Below are 22,571 nucleotides of genomic sequence, written 5' to 3' on the forward strand. Positions count from 1 at the left end.
GAGGAGGGGCTGCGAACTTCCCTGAAGGCGAGGGACGAGGAGGGGCTGCGAACTTCCCTGAAGGCGAGGGACGAGGAGGGTCTGCGAACTTCCCTGAAGGCGAGACGAGGAGGGGCTGCGAACTTCCCTGAAGGTGAGGGTCGAGGAGGGGCTGCGAACTTCCCTGAAGGTGAGGGACGAGGAGGGGCTGCGAACGGCCTCGAGTCTGTCTGCGCTGAAGGACTCGGCGTGGCCTCCTGCTTCTTGCTCCGCCCGAGTTGTCCACTTTGCTCCTGGGCATTGAGGTTAAAGCCCTCCCGTTTGCGCCCTTGGCCCTCCCTGCCATGCACTGATTCCACCATGCCCATCCTTCCCCGAAGTGGCGAGCACGACTACAGCAACCTGAGCGACTCGTCGTGCAGTTCCTGGAATCAGGTCGCCACTTCTCCGGCCAAAGGAGTCTTCTACCGCCGGTCCGCGAGGGTCCGCCGCGCACATCAGCGGAGCCCCGGCGACCCGAAGCCGCCGCACCTCATCCTCAACGTGGGAGGAACCAAATACCTGGTGCCCTGGCTGACTCTGGACCACTTCCCCCTGACAAGGCTGGCGAGGTTAAAGGGTTGCCGCAACTACGAAGACATCGTGCAGGTCTGCGACGATTACGACGAGTCCTCCCACGAGTATTTCTTTGACCGAAACCCGGGCGCGTTTCGCCTGATCCTCGCCTTCCTTTCGGCGGGGAAGCTGCGGCTTTGGGGGGAAATGTGCGCCCTGGCCTTCCAGGAGGAGCTCGCCTACTGGGGGATAGAGGAGGCCAACCTGGAGACCTGTTGCCGCAGGAAGTTAATCCAGAGAGTCCGAGAGGTGGCCAAGATCAAGAAAGGAGGGGAGGTGGAGGTGGAGAAGGAGGAGGTCGATGCTCTGGTCGCCAGCGGCAAATTGGGCGACTGCATGGACAAACTCCGAGATATGGTGGACAATCCTCAGTCAGGGTTGCCTGGGAAAGTGTTTGCCTGTCTCTCCATTCTTTTTGTCACCATAACAGTCGTTAGTCTTTGCATTGGGACAATGCCAGATGCAAGGCCGGAAGAAGACCAGGTAAGCGCCCCTGTTTCAAAGCCCCCACTCGTTCTTTCTAACCGTGCTGGCAAGCGCAGATCTCCATCTCTGTCGAGATATTGACAGCATTTTAACATCTGGGTCACTAAAGAATTAGAGTGACCATTAAATGTTTCCAATCGAGTCAAAGAATTAGGTCAAAACCTCACAACGAAGTGACTGCCAGTACAAAAAAACCCATCGCTTTTTAAGAGTGACCTCGGTAAGGTTTTATACTTTGGAAATGGAGTTGACAACCATGGTCAACTTATAAACTAATTAAATCAGCCGTAACGGAACTTCCGATGCCTACAAATTGGGCCCATTTTCACACATTTTGGAGGTGCAATTTGTGTACAAAACTGAATCCCTGCCTGTGAGATCATTTTCGGGTTGTGTTGCACCAATCGTGCAATTGCGAGTGTGTATCTGTGCGTGTGTGTAAGTATCTGCATGTGTGTATCTGTATGATTCTGTGCCTGTGTGTATGTATCTATGTATCTGTATGTGTTTGTGTGTATCTGTGCCTGTGTGTATGTATCTGTATGTGTTTGTGTGTATCTGTATGTATGAGTGTGTATTTGTATGGCTCTCTGTGTGTGTGTCTCTGCATCTGTGTGTGTGTGCGCGTGTATCTGTTCGCCATTCCAAGGGCAGAGAGTTGCCTGCTGTCAGTCGCACAGATGTCATCGATTGGGCATCATACGTTTGTCCGCAGTGAGTCCAAATTGGTACTTGTGGAATAAACCTAAAAGGTTGTTTACTAGCACCAAATTTTAGAGGCATCTTGCCCAGGGTTTGGGAACTAAAGCCCTGCACTGTCACATTGACGCCGTGCAATTTGTCTCTCTCGGTTTTAGTGTTTTATAATTAGCATTACAGAGAATTAATCACTGGTGGTCTGATCAAGTTCTTGTTAAATCAGTTGCAATCTGCAATCACTACACTTTGCAAAGGCTAAAAGACTTGTGACATATGGTAATCAATTGAGACCTTGGCTGACAGACAGAGGTGGGAAAGTGGTGGTGAAGGGGAAATGAGTGCCTGAGCACAAGGAAAAGTGTTGTATCCTTCCTGTCAACATTTTTATTTTACTTCCAAAGCTGCTGTGCTGTAGTGCTAATGGAGAGACTTCTTCAAGCAATTACTGAGTTCTCAACCGTTAGTGTGGCAACATCACAGAAACTTGATGCTGTGTATGTATTCCTGATGGGAATCATGACCCTACCATTTCTGGGCATGAATTGGGGACACGGCACCTCTTTTAATGTGTTTTTGCCCAATCTCATGCTTTTCTTTTCCTTCAGGGAATCCGAGTGAAAATGAGAACCTCTGACAGCACATTTCTACTGCACTTAAAGAGTGAGATCGAAGCTCTAGTCTGCGCACCACTTGATTTAATAAGAATCCATAACAACTCCACTAGCTTCCCCCTCCTGCTCTCCGCCCATAACCCTCCAACCCCTCACATCCATGTACACAACCAACCTTCTCTTAAACCTTGCCTGAATCAAAATCAAGACATATCATTGCAATTTCTACAACAGAATTTTGGGCCTCAAATCTAAGTGGACGTTTCACTGCAATTCTGAGGAGATGTTGCACCATGAGTCACCCTCTAGGGCAGTCCTGTGGTGTTCCAGTTGTATCACAACCCCAGTGTTCACGATCAAGTTTGACTTCCAGTGCTGTCTTTGTGACGTTTGTGTGTTACATAGCACAGAAACAGGCCCTTTAGCCCTTCTAGTTTATGCCATCCTATTATTCTGCCAAGTCCCACTGACCTGCACCCACCCCCCTCCATCCATGTAACCTGTCCAAATTTTTCTTAAATGTTAAAACTGAGCCCGCATTCAGCGGGCAGCTCGTCCAAAACTCCCACCATTCTGTGTAAAGAAATTCCCTCAAATATTCACTCTAATAGCTGCCCCACCCCCCAAAACCTCCCCTTTCACCCTTAACCCATGCCCTCTGGTTTGTAGCTCACCTACCCTCAGTGGAAAAAGCCTACTCTATCTATCTATTTACTCTATTTACACCCATCAAACTTTGTATACCTCATTCTTCTATGCTCCAGAGAATAAAGTCCTAAATGCTTAACTTCTTCATGTAACTCAGTTCCTCAAGTACGGCAACATCCTAATAAATCTTCTCTGCATGGTTAATTTTATTGACACCTTTCTCCTGTAGTTAGGTGACCAAAACTGCACACAATACTCCAAATTTGGCCTCACCCATGTCTTGTACAATATTTAATATAACATCCCAACTTCAAAATTCAATACTTTGATTTATGAATGCCAATGTGCCAAAAGCTCTCTCATGTTCTCCCATTTTGGTTTCCTCCAGGAGCTTGTTTTGTCCAAAATCCAAAAGATGCACTACTTGCTACATCAAATGACAACAATACTTACCTGTAGGCAAGTAGTAAGAGAGGAGCAGTATTTTCATGGGCATGCATGAGAAAATACTTGACCGAGTGGGGGAAATTAATTGATGAAATTGTTCTGAGACCTGCATGAACTTGATGGTGAATGGTACCTCCTATGTGGTAAGGAAATATGAGAAATTAGAAAGTGCTCTCTTGTCAGGCTCTCCTTAACATGGTTTATAAAACCGTGTGTCTGTTCTTTGTACAAGAGTGAGCTTAAATTGACTGTGTGTGTGTCAATGGCACAAATAAAGATTAGATATGCTCTGACCCTTCCTCCATTGTGTGCCTATCCTGCAAGGTGGGTTCATTACACCAATGACTGCACAATACAAACATTTCATTGGTTGGGGAACATTCTGGAACGTCTTTTGTTTTTAAATGTTCCCTCTTTCTGTCCTGTTATTTCAAAGGGTACAGATACTACAACCTAATGAAATTACTTTTTGAGAGAAAGGTTTGAATATGAAGGCATTTATAATGAAAGGGAATGTTTTAATATGAATGTTTTTAATACTAAATCAGATTTTGATATTTCAATATAACTGCTGTACAATAAAAGAAGGATATTTGCTGGCATAACTCAGAATCAGAATTTATTGTCATGAACAAGTCACAAAATTCGGTATTTTGCAGCAGCGCTTTCCACCACTTTCTCATCTCTGTCTGTCAACAACAAATATAAGGCAGTGTCTTTGGTTCATTGATTATTCAGGAATCTGATGGCAGCGGCGAAGAAGCTGTCCTTGTGCCACTGAGTGCTCACCTTTAGGCTCCTGTACCTTTTCCCCGAGGGTAGCAGAGTGAAGAGGGCATGGCCTGGGTGGTGGGGGTCTTTGAGGATAAAGGCTCAACTTAAACTTAACTGAAACTTAACTTTACATATATTAAACAATCCTTTGATAAAGTAAGATAGATGAATGGTAAATATAAAAGTTTCAATAAACTTTTCCATTGAAGAAATTGATTTCTGAATCTAGGTCCAAACAAATAGTCTAGAACCATCTTAGGTTTTCATGGCATTTATGATCGTCACCTTTCATCAAATCTATTCTCCTTCAGTCTTTTGTCAGATTAGTGCCTGGTTAAAATGAGCGAGATTTATCAGTGCTTAATACTTGCAATTCCAATGGAAGTTAAGCCAAACTGATTTCATTTTGGTCTATTAGCACCGAACCAAAGTAGAACACTTTAATATTATCTGTCATGACATAACTGATCCAGTTCTAAGAAAGAAAGATGACCATGTGACCAATTAACCTACTAACGCCATTCATCTTTGGAATGTGGGAAGAAATCGGAGCACCTGGAGAAAAACCATACAGACATAGGGAGAATGTACAAACTCCTTCTAGATATCACCCCATTCATACCTGGGTTGCTAGTGTTGTATTAGAGTGATGTTAACTTTTACACTAACCATGCCACCCGTGAATCTGGATGAATGAAAAACACTGCTTTACCTACATTACAGCGCCTTCCTTGATGAGGGAATGTAACTAACATTCTTCGCCACAAAGGTAGGACAGAAAGGTTAAATGATGTTGGTGAACAAACCAAGGACATACTTGACAATCTCCTCAAATCAGTAATCATTCCGCTACATGCATACTAAAGTTTATTTGTTTTTGCAATTGATGTGATTTCATGCAACATAATTGATCAGGGGAATGTTTCTCTTACAGTGAGTTCATTTTTATTTTGCTCAATGTATTGAAAAACTGTAATCCACACTCATAGAGCGATGGTCTTTTAAAGTTGAAATTGTGCGCAGGTGCAGATTTGTTTCCCTTTCTATTTTTCAGGCAAAGAACACAATCCAATTTGTTTTGATAAATGGAGCACATACAAAGCTCTGAACACTAACCTTTGATAAATTATTTCAATAAATTTTAATAAGTGCTGGCTAGCATGGATTTTCTTTAAAACACTGGAAATTTCAGAATTTAAATTTAAGACAATTTCACCCTTATCTGTGCACACAGGCACCAAAGGATTAGGTCAGAGGTTTGTATCTTTAAACACCAACGCATACATAACCCTGAGATCATTATTTAATGCAGTGCAGTACGAATTGATGGGAGTGCTATTTTTTGGCACAGATAATAAACCAAAGTCTCATTTAACTCAGGTTGGCATAAAAGCTTTTTATTTTATGGCTTGAAGAATAGGGGATTCGTCCTGACAATCATTCATCCATCAATCAAATTACCTCAACAAATTATGGATTAATTTATTCCACTGATCGTTATTGGAGCCATTATCATTTCCCTACAATAACATGTTCATCTGAAGTGCTTTTTGACTGTGCATCATTTAAACCTGACCTCAGGACTTGAAAGGCACCACAGATATGTTTTTCTATCAGGAGCCACATACAGAAAATGTTATATTAGCTCAGAGTTTGCAAATAATTCTAGTACACGTAAAGTCTACTAATACACCAGGGAATTATACACTGAATTATGCTGTCTCTTGCTATCATTGTTTAGAAAGCTCACTGGAGCATCAGGTACCCTGGTCCATTTTGCCTGATACCTTTAAAATTCAGAACTCTATGTTCATAAAATCATATTCTTACTCACTTTTGAATTCATCTCTCTTGTCTCCCATATCTCACACCTCAGTCAATTGAGAGGGCAGGAAATGTAATGCTATGCCTACATTTTAATTTGTCCTGACAATGTTACAGTTAAATTGAATGATCAGAATGCAGAAAATACTTTCACTGCTTTCTATTTCTGTAAAGAAATCGATGAGGTGCTTTCTTAGGTTAAATCACAAAGCACATGAAGCAGAGATTTTGAAGATATATGTTGGAACTATCATATTTTCACCATCTTTCTTCATTTAGTGAGACCATGGTAAAATTAAACTGACAGTCATTGAGTTATACAGCAAGGAAACAGGCTCCTGTGCCAAAGCAACCAAGTTATTCGCCTGCATTTGTCCCATATCCATCTGAGCCTTTCGTATCCACGTATCTGCTTAATCTCTTTTAAATGCTGTAATCAAACGTACCTGCCTTCACTCTTTCCCCAGGCAGCTTTTTCCACATTCTCACCACCTTCTGTGTGGAAACATTGTCTCTCAGGTCCCCGTTAAATACTCCCCCTCTCATCTTACACTGTATCTTCTTGGTTTAGACACCCCTACCTTGGGAAAAGACTGTGAACACTCACCAATCTATGCCCCTCATGATTTGAGATACCTCCATAAAGTCACGCCTCAACCTCCTACACACCAAGGGGGGGGGGGGGAAACACCTTCGCCTAACTAGTCTCACATTATAACTCAAGCACTCATGTCATGGTGTCGTGCTTATGAATCTTTTATGCACACTTCCCAGCTTAATGACGTCCTTTCTTTAGCAAGAGGACCAGAAGTATAGTATTGTCTCACTAATATTTTATACAATTGACCAGGTTAATTGGGTGTAATTGGGCGGCACGGGCTTGTGAGCTGAAAGGGCCTGTTGCCATGCTGTATGTCTAAATTTAAATTTAAAACTCCACGTGCAGTCTCAGGAATTCTTGGTACAGTTGAAACACGATGGTCCATTTCTTGTACTTAATGCCATGACCAATCAAGGCAAGCCCTCTCCTCATCGCCCTGTCCATCTGTGTCAACACTTTCAGAGATCTATGTAATTATACCCTCGGAAGCTCTGTCCCACAATACTCTCCAGGACCCTGCCATCTGCTGTGTCTAACCTAATGTCATAAAACGCAATACTTACATTTGCCCAAGTTAAATTCAGTCTTCCATTCCTTGATCCACTTTCCCCAGTTCATCACATACTGTCGTAATCTTAGATAATCATCCTCCCTGCTCACTCTTCTGCCAATTGTAGTGTCATCTACAAACTTACTAAGCATGTCAATTAAATTCTCATCCAATTTGTTCATATATTGACCGACAACAGTGGACTTAACCCCAGTTCCTGTAGCAGACGACTGGTCACCGATCAGGTCCCATCTGAAATACAACCCTCCACCACCACCCTTTGATTACTACCATCAAGCAAATGTTATACCCAATTGCCTTCTTACCTTGGATCCCATGTGATCTAACCTTCTGGATTATTCTCCTATATAGACAGTGTCAAAGACCAAATTATATATAGTCCACAGAGTCAACTTCTACCACCTGGGCTTTGTCAATCCTCTTGGTTGCCTCTTCAAATAAAATTCAGTTGAATTTATGACACATGATTTCCATGCACAAGGCCATTCTGATCATTCTTAATAGGTCCTTGCTTTTCCAAATTCATATGGATTCCATCCTTAGAATCCCCTCCAGTAACTTTCCCACAACTGATGTTAAGCTCACCAGCCTACAGTTCCTTGGCCTATCCTTGCAGCTTTTCTTAAATAAAGGTACATTAGCCACCTCTTGCCTTCTAGTACCTGACCTGAGGCTAACAATGACACAAATATCTCTGCTAGTACTGCAGCGATTTCTCCCACAACTTCCCACAATGTCTTAAAATGCATTTGGTCAGTCCTGAGGAATTATTCACCTTTATGCACTGGAATACAACCAGAAATGTAGATATGTTTCAAGACATCACTATTTAGTTCCTTATTTTATATGAGCTTCTCCACAATAAGTACAGAGGAGAAATAATCATTTAAAACCTCTTCCATCTCAAGTCAGGTCAGTTTATTGTCATCTGATTGTACAAATAACTCAATGAAACAGTGTTCTCCGGTCCTTGATGCAAAAATACTCAGACATACAACCAGACAATACACACATACAGACAAACAATACATATGCAGGGCATGTATTTCATCTATACAAATCGATAAATAAATATCGTGTCCTCCTACATCATTTATACCACTATTCCATGTGCCTATACCTGAGACATGCCTCCTGTTTTTTCCTGACCAGAGGCTCAACATTCCTTGTTAACTAGGACTCATTTATTCTGTCAACTTTGTCCTTCACTCTACCAGGAACCTCCTGGCCCCGAACTCCACTATTAAAAGTGTTTCCCTGCCAAACTTTCTTTTACTTGCAAACAGCCTCTTCGAATTAACTTTTGCAAGTTCCTACCTCATACCATCAAAAGGAGCCTTGCCCCATTTAGGACTTTAACTTGTGGACCAGTCCTATCTTTTCACATAACTATTTTAAAACTAATGGTTACTGGTTCTAAAGCGCTGTCACTTTTTTTCTCCCAGAATTGCCACCTTTCAAGCATGTTGCTTGAAAAAAAAATCCTGGACACACTTAACAAATTCTATCCCATCCAAGACCTTGGTATCATGGTAGTCTGAATCAATATTAGAGAAATTAAAATCTTCTTATATTACAACTCTATCTTCTTACAGCTAAATGTGTAATATTCCAATATATTCAGTATATGATGAAACTTTTAAAGCATGAAGGCTGGTTAGATGGGAGAAACCTCGTTGTAAAAATAATTCATTTCTGACATATTCACAGGATATTATTATGACATACATGGGCTTCTGGGAAAGTTGGCGGAGGCAGGGTCAATTTTGTCATTTAAGAAAGAGTTGGATAAGTATATGGGATGGAAAGGGGATGGAGGGATAGGGGCAGAGTGTTGGTAAGTGGGATTAGAGGAGGCTACTTGGATCAGTGTGATCTAGAAGGGCCAAATTGGCCTGTTTCCATGCTGTAATTGTTAAATGGTATTCTTAACTATACATTTTCTGGAACATGAAAGGCTTTTGGGCGTAGCTATCAACCCATGTAACATTGAGCTGTTCCAACCACAACACTTTGCTCAGGTTTCAGATTTCAGATATATTGTCAGAGTACATACATGACATCACACACAACCCTGAGATTCCTTTTTCCTGCGGGCAAGGCAGAATTACCACTAATTGGTCGAGTAAAATATAAACTGTACACAGTGCAAACATGTAAAGAAATAAAGAACTGTAAACATAACAAATGTAAACAAACTGACTGTGCAATAAAGAGAGAATAAAAAAACCAATAAAATGTAAAAGTACGAGTCCTTAAATGAGTCCCTGATTGAGTTTGTTGTTGAAGAGTCTGATGGTGGAGGGGGAGCAGCTGTTCCTGAACCTGGTGGGGTGAGTCTTGTGGCACCGAGACCTCTTTCCTAAAGGCAGGAGCAAGATCAGAATGTATGCTGGGTGGTGAGGATCTTTCATTATTGCTGCTGCTCTCCAATGGCAGCGTTCCCGGTAGATGTACTCGACAGTTTACCTTTTGGAGGGCTTTACACTCAGTGGTATTGATGTTTCCACACTAGACTGTGATGCAGCTGGTCAGCACACTTTCCAACACACATCTGTAGAAATTTTCCAGAGTTTCTGATGTCATACAAACCTCCTCAAACCGCTGAGGAAGTAGAGGCACTGAAGAACTTTCTTCACAATACCATTGAGGGTCTGTGAAAGATCCTCCGAGATAGTGACTCCTAAGAACTTAAATGTGCTCCCCCTCTCCTCTGATCCCCCAATGATCACTGGATTGTAAACCTCTGACTTTCCCTTCCTGAAGTCAACAATCAGATTCTTAATTTTAGTCCATTCTCCATCCAGGGAAGCTTGTAGATCTCAGGTGTAGGCACATGGAATCACACAAATCACTTTAGTAGAATAAATGATGTAGGAGGACACTTGAGGGAAATTGAGGGGAAAAAGAAGACAAGAGCTAACTTTTCCAGGTCCACTAAAGCCTTGATTTCAAAATGGCTTCATGGATTCAACTCTCCCTTTCTTTGTAATCCTTTCCGATCCTTCACCTTCCAGAATCTTTGAACTCCTCCAATCCTACTCTCTGGAGTATCCATAATTGTCATGGCTATATCTTTGACCACACCCTTGGCTGCCTAGTTCTTTAGTTGTGGATCTGTCAGCTTCTCTACCTCTATTTCCTTTGAGAGATGGCATAGCAGCTAATCCAACTGTTTATAGATCACCTCCTGGATTTATTTTCAATTCTATTTGTTAATTACTTCCATAATCATACTAGGATACTTTACTTCATTAGAGGGATGTTATAAATGTAACTGTTGTCATTAAATCATTACTCATCTACTATTGCAACCTTCCATTTGTTCATAACTCCATTTGGTTGCAAATGAAATCATTCCACTGATTTCTCCTCTCAATCCAAAGTTCCTAATTATTAATTCATGACTCCTGATAGTAACCCAATATATTTAATTAAATCATTTGTGCTTCTATTGGGTCACCTCTAAACTATGGGCCAAGGAAGGCAAATGCAATCTCTTCCACCTTTCCTCACATCTGAGGGCTGATGCACAAAATCACCAATACTGATTTTGACAGTGGGCACAGCCGACTTGAAATACTTTCACTAGATACAGTGCAGGTCTTGCCATTGATAATCAGATGCATCTAATTTTTATGGGCTGTAATGGTTCAAAGATTCCTGTGAGAAAGCAACATTTCTCAATGTTTAGTTTACCATGCTCAATTTTTCAACTTTTAAAACTCACTTCTTTCATTAACAATATCATACTTGTAGCAATCCTACACTTGTAGGGATACCTGTTTTATCATTGATGTGCCTGACATTCTGACTATAACACCTTTGCAAATTTTGATTAGGATTTATGACCAATTGTGTTCAAGGGCTTTTTAATTAAAAGACAATCTTTTATGAATTAAAGAAATTCCTGTAAAATGAGGAAAATAGAATTGGTTACTTGACACAATATGTGATTAGAAATCTTAATTGACTGCAAGATAAATAAGCCTGGGGAGCAAAGTAGTAGCATCTGGCACATTAAAGTAAGGTGGGAACACAGGCCAAACAGAGCAGGATCTGCTTGTTCCTTAAGTGTGACAGACAAACAGAAACCAAGGAAAATATTATCAATGTAGTTACTTTATTAAATTCTACAACAAAAGTCAAAGGTCAATATTACTGAGGCCAATCACTGATTCACATAAATCATATCTTGGGTTTCAACAACTATTTATTTTAAATCTAAGTTTACATTTGATCTTCATGCACTTTATTAACTACTTTCCAAGTAGGTATCCACCTTACTTTGAAATCCACTGATTAATTGTACATCTATATTACTCTGGAGCAATATTTTCCATGATTCCTGTGAAAAATTCTTCATACATTCAGTTTAAGCTGCTTATTTCAAATCTGAGATAGGCCCAGGTATTCTCACATCTTATTGAAGTGCCTTTTTTGTTTCACAATAAAACACATTTTCAGGGTACCTCTTGCTATGGTGAGATGCTTTGCTCCCATCAGAATTTGAATTTCTAGCAAGTGCCTGTACTTCTGGAAAGTTACATTCAATAAACCATGAGCCTGCAGCACAAAGCACATCTCAGATAACAGATGTCTCTTTTAACATTTCCCAAATTCTTAGGCATCTGTTATATTCAATACTATTTTCTTTATGTTCTGTCAGTTTATTCCACATTCAGCTAATTTGAATAAACATCACTCAAAATGATGCAGAAAATGGGATTAATCTGTCGATATATGTCATTCACAGCGAGATTTTTGCCTTTCAATGAGAAACTAATAGGCCATGTTGACAGGATGCCAACTTAGATTCCTGATACATCTGCTGAACAATACGGCTGACAAGTTCAATCATTAAATAGTCTGCACTGCCTGTGAAAAATTTTCATCATTTAAATTATTTCATTATTTAAACTGAGAAAATAATGCAATGTGTAATATATTTTCAAACGGTTTTTCCATTGTAACCAACGATCCATGAAAATGATGTTAATTCAAGCCATATATTACTGTTGAGGTCCCTATTGAGTTCTTCACATTCCAGGTGCAACTCAAACTGCAGCAAACTTCCCTTGCCTAATGACAATGGCACATACCATGTGAATGTCCAACTGTCAGTAATGCCACAGAACAAATCCACATTGATTTAAAGATGACAAAATGAGTTTGATGACAATTGGATTTCAATCCCATAGAGGTCAATTGTTTCAATCTCACAAACCCAAAAAACATCAACATGCTTCAGAATGCACCCACCAAGTCATGCAAATTGGGCAATTGGAATTCAGGTTAGCGCCAGCGATCGGGACCAGTCTGGGGTTCAAATCCCACGTTGTCTGTAAGGCATTTGTATGTTCTCCTTGTGTCTGTGTGGGTTTTCTCTGAGGGCTTCGATTTCCTCCCTCCATTTAAAAAAAAACATACCGGGGTGTAGGTTAATGGGGTGTAAATTGAATGGCACAGACTCTGGGCCGAAATGTCTAAATTCAAATATTAAAAAAAATTAAATTAGTAACCTCACTCACAACATTGTTATTCTCCTTTGGATATTCACTGGTTTGGATTTTCTTTTATTTTCAGATTTCTAGAATATTTTTCAGTCATTGTAAGAAAATCTAGAGGGTTATTGGTGTGAGGTAGGGAAGGATTAGATTGTTGTGAGTAGGATTTTAGAGGACAGCACAACATTGTGGGCTGAAGGGCCTGCATTGTGCTGTAATGTCCTACGTTCATCCACATGAATTCTTTTAGATTATTTTCCATTTTCAAATCAATATGAAAACCTGAAATTTATTAATTACATAATAGAAACATGATCTTACTGTTCGATGTTGATTTTGAGTAAGAAAAGAAAAAAAAAACAAGCCTTAACCCTCCCCCCCCCATCCATCCAGGGGGGAAAAGGAGAGAAATAGTCAATAGAATTGAAAGAAGAAAAAGAGACAAAAAAGAAAAGAAGAAAAAGAAAAAGGTTTCACTGATTCATCGATCTCCTGTCAAGGGACAAATATCCTGACTTACCCGCAATCCCAGTTGGTTCCTGGATGCAGGGGGCTGAGGGCGGGGGGGGTGGGGAGGGGAAGGGGGGGGCCATCATTAAGAATCTACACTTACGTGTTGAAGATATGGACTCCAAATTTTTATAAAACCATTGTATTTTTTCCAAAGATTATTAGTAATTTTCTCCAGGGGAATACAAGGATATATTTCCACTTTTCAAAGAGTCATATCTAGATGGGAATCAGATTTCCAGGTAACCACTATGCGTTTCCTGGCCACCATCAATGCAAACTTTACGAATTCTAATTGGTGTTTTGACATCCTTATTTTGGGTCTTACATCTGCTATAGTTCCCAATATAAACAATTCCAGTATCTATATAAATCAAATTTTAGTGATTTATTCTAGATTTCCCAAATCTGCCCAGAAAGCCCTCACCTTGGAACATGACCAGGTTGAATGCAAAAAGGTTCCTGTTTCTTCACTGCATCTAAGAAATTGATCTAATATTTCTGATTTTACACTGTGTAATTTTTGTGGCGCAAGATATAGTTAGTGGAAAGAATTTCATTGCACCAATCTATACCTTACGTTCATAGTATTGTTCATGCTGTCCTGACACATGAATTGTTTCTTGGATACAATATTAAGAGTGTGAAAAAAGTAGCTGCTTTTTAAAAAAAAATTCAATTAAGTTATGTGGATTACTGCACAATCAAGATAGATACCATCTTTCTGCATTATGTGTTCCAATGCAATTTTCCATTTTGATTCATTTAATGGCAGTTTGGTCAACACATTTCCAACTGTGTAATCATAACCTTGCCATCTTCTCACTGCATTAACAAAGCTTAAATTAACAAAGCAAAGAAGAACTAAGCTAATATTATCCAACGAAAGCATAATGTCTTCATAATTTCATAACCTTCTGCTATTTTAATGGATGTATACTTCCAATTAATATTGATTACATTTCCTTTATTATTAAAACATCTGATATTCTGATTGGGAGAGCTGGGAAACCAAAAGAGAACAATTAAAAGCTTTCCTTCTTAGAGCTAATATCTGCACCGTAATCCCTGAATTTTCAGACTAGAAACAGACCGAAATCTAAAATATTTTTACTGTTTTTATATAGTTGGTAGAAGAGAAGAAAGAACAGAAGAAACCAACCAAATGCTTCACAGGGAAGGGGCCCCATAAACTTTGGGCCATAGCAAAAATAAGGTTGAAAAGGGGTGGTCTAGGTAAATACTGAAGAGGTTGAGCCCAGGATAACACCTGGAGGAAGTTTTTTCTGCGATATATCAGGTTAAATGCCACCTTGAAGTCACATCATCACAGGTAATGATCACAGAACTAAAGCAAGCCAGATATTGGTCAGTAAAAGCCACCCAATTAGAGAAGCAGACATGATGGAAACAGATCCTTCTAAACACCGTCAGCACCAGGCATTTGAGCTCCCATTTACATTAATGCCATAAAAATCCCATTTTTATTCTCTCCCCATTCCCACCAACTGTCCCCAAAATCCCACACTCACCATCACACAGAACAATTTAAGGTGACTAATTAACTGATGAATTTGCATGTTTTTGGGAGATTGTGCCAACTCCATGCAGATTGCATCAGAGAACAGATTGAATCCAAGTCAATGGAACTATGAGCTGGCAACTCGACTAGCCACACTTGCCTCCCACCATTGACTGTGCCTCTATCTCTTCACCAGTGATTGAGAATAGACCTGTGGGAATTGGCTGGATTGGATACATTGCTGCTTTTTGTGGACAGGACCTTGTGAAGTAAAACACAAAAGTCTGCACATACTGTGATTGAAGTAAAAATCACAAGGCTGGAGAAACTCAGCAGGTCAAACAGTCCCTTTATATTGTAAAGATAAAGATGCAGAACCAATGTGTCAGGCTTGAACCCTTCATCAAGGCAGAAAAACTTTTCTTATACTTGTCAAGCCCGACACGTTGGTTCTGCATCTTTATCTTCGTGATATAAAGTCCACTGTTTGACCTGCTGAGTTTCTGCAGCATCGGGTTTTTACCTGGTGAAGTAATGCTCTTCGTTGTCAAGGAGCTGCCAGTGATATACTTGGAATAGTTTGGCTAAAAGTACATCTAGTTTTGGAACACAACTCGTGAAACCAGAATATCAGCATTGTCTTTCCCAAATATAGCACACTTAATGGTCTCATGATTTGACAATCAGAACTGCAGATGCCAAGAGAACTGTCTGCCGTTCTTCAAACAAAATATATTTCATCTTCACCCAGATCTTTGAATAGTGTTTCATCCCAAAGATAGCATTGCCATACTTCCTCAGAATTGTGCTGATGTTCTAGCATTGACTAGGTGCTTATTTTTCTGAACTACGGTCTTTGATTTATCATCAGGAATCCCATTACAGAATCTGGGCCGTGAGTTAATTTGGCAGCTTTCAGCTATGATCTGCAATAAATTAAGTGTTTTCCATCCTCCTCTAAACATTAATAATGAATATCTTAATCAGTAATATTCAAGATAAATAAATGATTAACAGATTTGTTAATGAGTTGAAAAAGGAGGAAACTTTTGCATTAATGATATTCATAATCTAGCAACTGCTGATTAGGTCATATTTAAATAATGCATATTTTTACTAATGCTGTGTATTTCTTTTCTTTGCATTTTATCTGCAGGATGAATGTTCTCAGAGATGCTATAACATGTTTATAATAGAAACCATCTGTGTAGCCTGGTTCTCCTTGGAGTTTCTGTTACGCTTTATCCAGGCTCGAAGCAAGTGGCAGTTTCTGAGAGGCCCCTTGAACATTATTGACATATTGGCAATTCTACCATATTACGTTTCGCTCTTGGTTGACAAAGGGCATGGGGACAGTTATAAATCTTCAGGAAGCAACATCTACTTGGAAAAATTGGGGCTGGTGCTACGAATATTGAGGGCCTTGAGAATCCTGTACGTCATGCGCCTTGCCAGGCATTCCCTGGGCCTTCAGACATTGGGCCTCACTGTTCAGCGCAGCCTTCGTGAGTTTGGACTCCTGCTTCTTTTCCTCTGTGTGTCTGTCACTCTATTTGCACCACTAGTATACCTTGCAGAGAATAAGACAGGAAAAGGAGGAGACTTCAGCAGTATTCCTGCTTCCTACTGGTGGGCTATCATCTCTATGACAACAGTCGGATATGGTGACATGGTGCCTCAGAGTATTCCTGGTCAGGTGGTCGCTCTGAGTAGCATCCTCAGCGGCATCCTAATAATGGCATTTCCAGCAACATCTATTTTTCATGCCTTTTCCCGTGCATATTTAGAGCTAAAACAAGAGCAAGAGAGAGCCCAGACCCGGCTGAAGTGTATCGAGAAGTCAGCAAAGCACTCAGAATATGAAGACTTAAATGACACAAACAATTTTGCTTCTGAAGCCCCAGACTGTTCCAATGAACTTCATGAGGAAGAAAAAAAACCTTTTAATTACTTGTAATTTTAAGGAATGATTTGTTATTGCTTCAGCTACAACAGGCCATTGATCCAAATAACCTGTGCTGGGGCTTATACTCCATACAAATCTTCTCTCATTCCATCTACCTCATCTCAGACTTTCAGGGTACCTCTCTATTCCCTCTTCTCTCCTGCACACATCTAGTTAATTTTTCTGAATGCATACAAGCTTTCTGTCTCAAACATCAAAATCAGATTTCATTGTCATGAACATGTCATAAAATTCATTGTTTTGTGTCAGCGTTACAGGTGCAAATATTGCTATAAATTACATTTTAAAAAATAAATAAATGAGTGCAAAATGTCAACTTTGTCCTGAGTAAATACTTTTTCCTATTTAAATTATTAATCACCATGGTTTTGTACATCTGGCCCCATGATTTTGGGATTCTGCCACAGGAAAGACTGGGGGCCATATCATCACTCAGCCTGGGATGAACTTTATGGACTGAGAACTGAAATAGTTAAAAACAGTGGTGTCACTAGGGTTGGTGTCAACCCAGTGCGATAACTCATGGTGTCACCCCCACCCCCTCCTCCCCCATGGCCCTCCTCCCATACCAGACCACACAGAATCCTTAGTAATGTTTTTTGTACTAATGATGCTCATAAATTGTAATTCCCATGTATCACTGAATTTATTGGCAACAGTCGTGAGATAAACGAGGAAAATTAAAATTACACATTTAAATTACAATGTATATATAATATATAGTTGAAAAATATAGAGTTATGTGATAAATAAGTTGTAAATTACTTAAATGTAATATTTCTAAAATTATATGAATACTAACAACGAAACTGGTTTGTAAAATCTTTCTACACTAAATTACATTGTTAGTTACATTATTAGATTCTGGATTTTTAAGTCCTGGAAACTCTGCCGACTAGGAGTTAAAAATATTTTATTAAATGAAAGCACAGTCCCTTTAAAAAAAAATGACCCAATGACAATAATGCTTCGAATCACGTGGTTTCGTCTGCACGCGCTACAAGCAAGTGCTGTTGTTTGTTTATTAGAAACCGAGTGGAAACCTTTTTTGATTTTTCTCCTTCTTTTACTTTAAAATTACTACTTCATTCTCAAAATAGTTATTGATAGGGGTTCACAAATAACTAATGACCACAATATTGTTGCTAAAACACCAGAAAATTTGACAAAAGCAGCGACTATAAAAGACACCAGCAGCAATGAAAACAACAGCACTTGCTTGTAGCGCGTGCAGATGAAACCACGTGATTCTAAGCGTCATTGTCATTGGGTCATGATGACAGCTTTGACCAGAGAACATTAAAGGACTCAAAAAGTAAATGAGCATCGAGTTTTAGCCTTGATACATTGAAGCTGGGCTTACAAAAAAGGTTTTGTTGTTATAAATAACTACGGGGATATATTTATAAAAAATAATAAATTTCTGCTGAAACACTGCATCAAAATTTTATAGGCAGTCATTTTGGGGTCCCCCCCCCCCCCCTCTGATGGTGTCACCCGGTGTGGTCCGCACCCCTCAAGTGACACCAGTGGTTAAAATCCTGAAGTAAGAACCCAATTTGCGTAAAAAACCCTAACCCTGTTAAATGATGGATAGACATTTTTTTTGAGGGACTGTGCTCTCATTAAATAAAATACTTTTAATTCATAGTCGGCAGAGTTTCCGGGACTGAAAAATCCAGAATTTATGAGAAGGGTCAGAAAACCAGATGAGGGATTTTACAGTTCAAGTTCAAGTTTATTATATCCGATATAAGTGCAACCTGATGAAGTAGCATTCTCTGGTTCTCGATGCAAAAACATGGAAAAACACATACAGACAAATGATACACATGCAGTGTGTGTATCTATATCAGGTGGCACAGTTGGTGTGACAGTTAGTGCAACGCCCTTACAACACCAGTCATCAGGACTATGGTTCAAATCCCACGGTGTCTGTAAAGAGTTTGTACGTTCTCCCCATGTCTGCATAGGATTTCCCTGGGGGCTCTGGATTCCTCGAAACGAACCGGGGGTGTAAGTTAATTGGGTGACACACGTATGTGGGCCAAAATGATCTGTTACTATGCTGTATGTCTAAATGAAAATACACACACACACACACACACACATCAGTCATTCTACATTCTCACAGCCCGTGGGAAGAAGCTGTTCCTCAGCCTCATGGTTCTGATTCTGATACTCCTGTATCTCTTTCCCTACAGGAGTAGCTGGCAGATGCTGTGAGTGGGGTAGTCGGAGACCTGAAAGGTTTTGTGAGCCCTCTTCAGACAATGATTCTGGTAGATCACGTCGATGTTGGGGTGATGGGGTTGAGGAGAGAGATCCCAGTGATCCTCTCTGCTGCTTTTATGGTCCTGTGCATTGACCTTCAATCCTATGCTCTACACCAGGGGTGTCAAACTCAAATTCACAGAGGGCCAAAATTAAAAACTTGGACTAAGCCGTGGGCCAAACTAAATATTTATTGAAAATTTTCAACAACATCTGCATGTTTTCTCTTCTTTCAACATATGTAATGTTAAACTTTTTCTTATTAAAATAAATGTTTAATAATAGTTTGGGTTAAACTCTTTCCAGAAGAAGCATTAACAAATGAGAAATAAAATATTCAATCAATAATATTTCTCTATAGCCTTTAAGCTCCTTTTAAATGTATTTTTTTTCACAAGCCAACAAGTCAAAAAAATAGCAACTTGCTTCAATGACAAACAGGTTTGTCTTTTAAAATGATGAAGATATAGTCTGCCTCCCACCTGTCTTGAAAGGTCCTGTTTTCTGTCTTTCGTTTGGCCATTTTTCGTAAGGGGTTTATTACATGTGAGTTAGGCGACAGGTCGCAGATACTAATGAAAGTAAAGAGAGGAGGTGGGGGCGATTAGTGGGCTGACGGGCCGGCGCCAATGCATTTGCAAAGCATTCTGGGATTTGTAGTATTAGCTGTGCATGTGCTATACTGGCGCGGCGGCCAGCGGGCCAGCTCTAATACATATTTGATATGATCTTGCAGGCAAAATTTGGCCCGCGGGCCTGAGTTTGACATGTGTGCTCTGCCCACTGTGATTCATCCGGCCAAAACGCTCTCGGAAGAGCTCCTGTGGAAAGGTGGTGGGTGGAGGCCTCACCCACCTCATTACATGCCTAATGGATCTGGAGATGGTCCAAAATGTGGCTGTCCAACAAGACTAACCTGAGAATCTCTGCTATTATATCCAGCAAATATATTCATTTGAACCCTATCCTGAAAACTACCTGTACCCTAGAGCACAGCCCCACTGCCCAGCAACAACCTCCTCAAAATCAGCATGTCTGCTACCAGAAGGGTTGGGGTTAGTTAGTGAAGTAAGAGTGATCTCTCCTCATTGCCATGCTCAGCAGCCCCACCACCCCACAATTAACAGCTCTGTCCTTAATGTCATTATTTCTAGTCCCAAGGGCAATCTCTCTCATCCTCTCCAATAACTCCCTTCATTGGGATCTCTGCACCCATCTGCTAAAAGGCCTTGACCAAATCACTCTCTTCTTCCACCCAATGGGTTGTTAATTTATCAATTGGGCAGACTAAAACCTGGAAAATAATTTAATAGGCAGCCTGCCGTTAAAAACAGCAGGACGTTCAAGAAACCTGTCCTTAAATGCTTGTGGCCCTAATTATCCAACCTCACCCCTTGGGTTGGCCCGTCCTGTAGTTATCAAGGCCACTTCTTCCACACTCTGCTAACTTCAGCCGGCTCATGCCCTTTGAGGAGAAAACTTCCCAGTTGGTGGATTCATAGAGAGAGGAGACTGGACACAAAGGTTTGCAATCACATGTTGCTTTTATTATCAACAATTTATTGGAGATTGGGGGAAAGATTATGGGAATGAAACACACGCACAATTTATAATTCACACAGGCGGTGCTGACATTCACACACCATAGCAGGGGTAATCCCTTTCCAGACCATGATCGTTGGGAGGCCGTGCTGGTACAAACGGCACCTGTAGGGGTAAACCCACACTCTCGGACCTGAATATTTACTGTAAGTATCGATCTATAGCAGTTTAAACTATAGTGATACTGGACCTCAGCTTCAGTGCAATGAACACCTTACCCACGACCCTTCCAAGCAACATCCAGAGCATGGAGCGGTGTCCGTCGCTACCACCACAAGCAGAAAGAGAGCAATGTGCTCTGTCCTGGTGCTAAATAGAGGGCTCTAGCCAATAGTGATGCTGAGTGATTGGAATTAACCAATGGCAAGATGTGCACTAATTAATGGCAGGAGCCATCAAGCCAACCTTGATTGGCAGGTGTTGTGATTTCCAATTACATTCCAGACAGGGAGGGGACACATGACCACCCACAATACAAACATTCCAGACAGGCGGGGAGGTCACATTTCCTCCACATACACCACTCTGTTTAATATTTCAAGATGGTTATAATCCTTGTAAGTCTTTACTTCCTTTGAAGAGAATGGAGACTAGAAATGAACATAATTAAGTGAACCCAGGATCTCATTGCTTTTAGATCCTTAGGAAATAATTGCCATTGAACAGCGAGCATTTGTAAAATTGGTTGGCTGACCACCAATGCTACCTTCAATAATGTGCTCATCTAGATCCCAACGGATTTGTTTTTGTTTTAAATTTTTCAAGGGGCAGTCCATGTTTCTTTTTGCACCACAAAGTCACATCACCTCACACGGACTCTTAAAGTTCCATTTGCCCTGTTCAGTTTGACAATCTTCTAATACCTTTTTCCGTTATATCGCAGATAACAATGCCCCATAATTGGCTTGCTTGCTTTTGGTTTTTAATAAAATATTTTTTCTTGAATTGCAAATTGGCCTTTTGAAGAGTTCCTGCTGATTTCTGTCTTCCTGGCATTCAAGATTTTCTCTCAATTGCTTGCTCCGTTCAATCGCTCCTTAGTCTGTGTCCTATTTATGTCAATTTGAATCTTGTGATGTTGTGATCACAACTACTGAGATTCTTGCCTTCTCTACATTAACCATTATAACATCCTGCATTGATTCCCTTCTTGTTCAACTTTTTGTATATTTAATGAGAAAGGTCTCAAGTATATAGAGTTACTTAACAATTGGATAGCACTGAAATGTGTGCATTAAAAAGCCAGTTCTTGAGAATTTTGCATGTAGGCCTGCAAATGGAAATTCAAAATCTAAAGAATTATGTGTCCTTGAACAGGCCTTGGTAAATCAAGGGCTTTTTCTTCTTGTGATTCATTGTGTTCAAAGGTGAACATTTTGTCTGGGATCAGTGATTTGTGGAGGAGAGGAGGCCTGTCAGCAGGGTTCATGGAAAAGTGATGGGGAAGGGGGTCAGTGTTTGGGGGCTGGTTTGTAATTGGAATGTAGATTTGGTCAATGGCCATGCCGGTGGATGCCAGTCGTCCTGGGGGTGGGGATTGGTGAAAAATGGTGCCATGGTTCAGGAGTTTAGAAGATTGAGAGGGGATCTCATAGAGACCTATAAAATTCTGGCAGGACTGGACAGAGTGGATGCAGATGGGATGTTTCCAATTATGGGAAAATCCAGAACCCGGGGCCATGGTTTGAGGATAATAGGCAAACCATTTAGGACCGAGATGAGGAGGAATTTCTTTACCCAGAGGGTAATGAATCTGTGGAATTCATTGCCACAGAGGGCAGTAGAAGCAGGTTTATTAAATCTATTTAAGAGGGAATTAGATCTATTTCTTCAGTCTAAGGGTATTAAAGGTTATAGAGAGAAGGCGGGGATGGGGTACTGAACTTTAAGATCAGCATTGATCTCGTTGAATGGCGGAGCAGGCTCGAAGGGCTG

The 22,571-nt window shown here is 40.5% G+C and overlaps 1 protein-coding gene across 1 annotated transcript; it reads left to right on the plus strand.

The window, feature by feature from the left end:
- Positions 1-339: 339 nt before the first annotated feature.
- kcng4a (potassium voltage-gated channel, subfamily G, member 4a) lies at positions 340-22,278 on the plus strand (the record flags this gene model as incomplete). The annotated part of the gene is made up of 3 exons (XM_069899455.1): positions 340-1,077; positions 15,951-16,701; positions 22,124-22,278. Coding segments are annotated over exons 1-3 (1,644 nt in total), but the record flags the coding sequence as incomplete, so codon positions are not given.
- Between the last annotated feature and the right edge of the window lie 293 nt (positions 22,279-22,571).

This window comes from Narcine bancroftii, chromosome 10, assembly GCF_036971445.1.
Source record: "Narcine bancroftii isolate sNarBan1 chromosome 10, sNarBan1.hap1, whole genome shotgun sequence".
NCBI lineage: Eukaryota > Metazoa > Chordata > Chondrichthyes > Torpediniformes > Narcinidae > Narcine > Narcine bancroftii.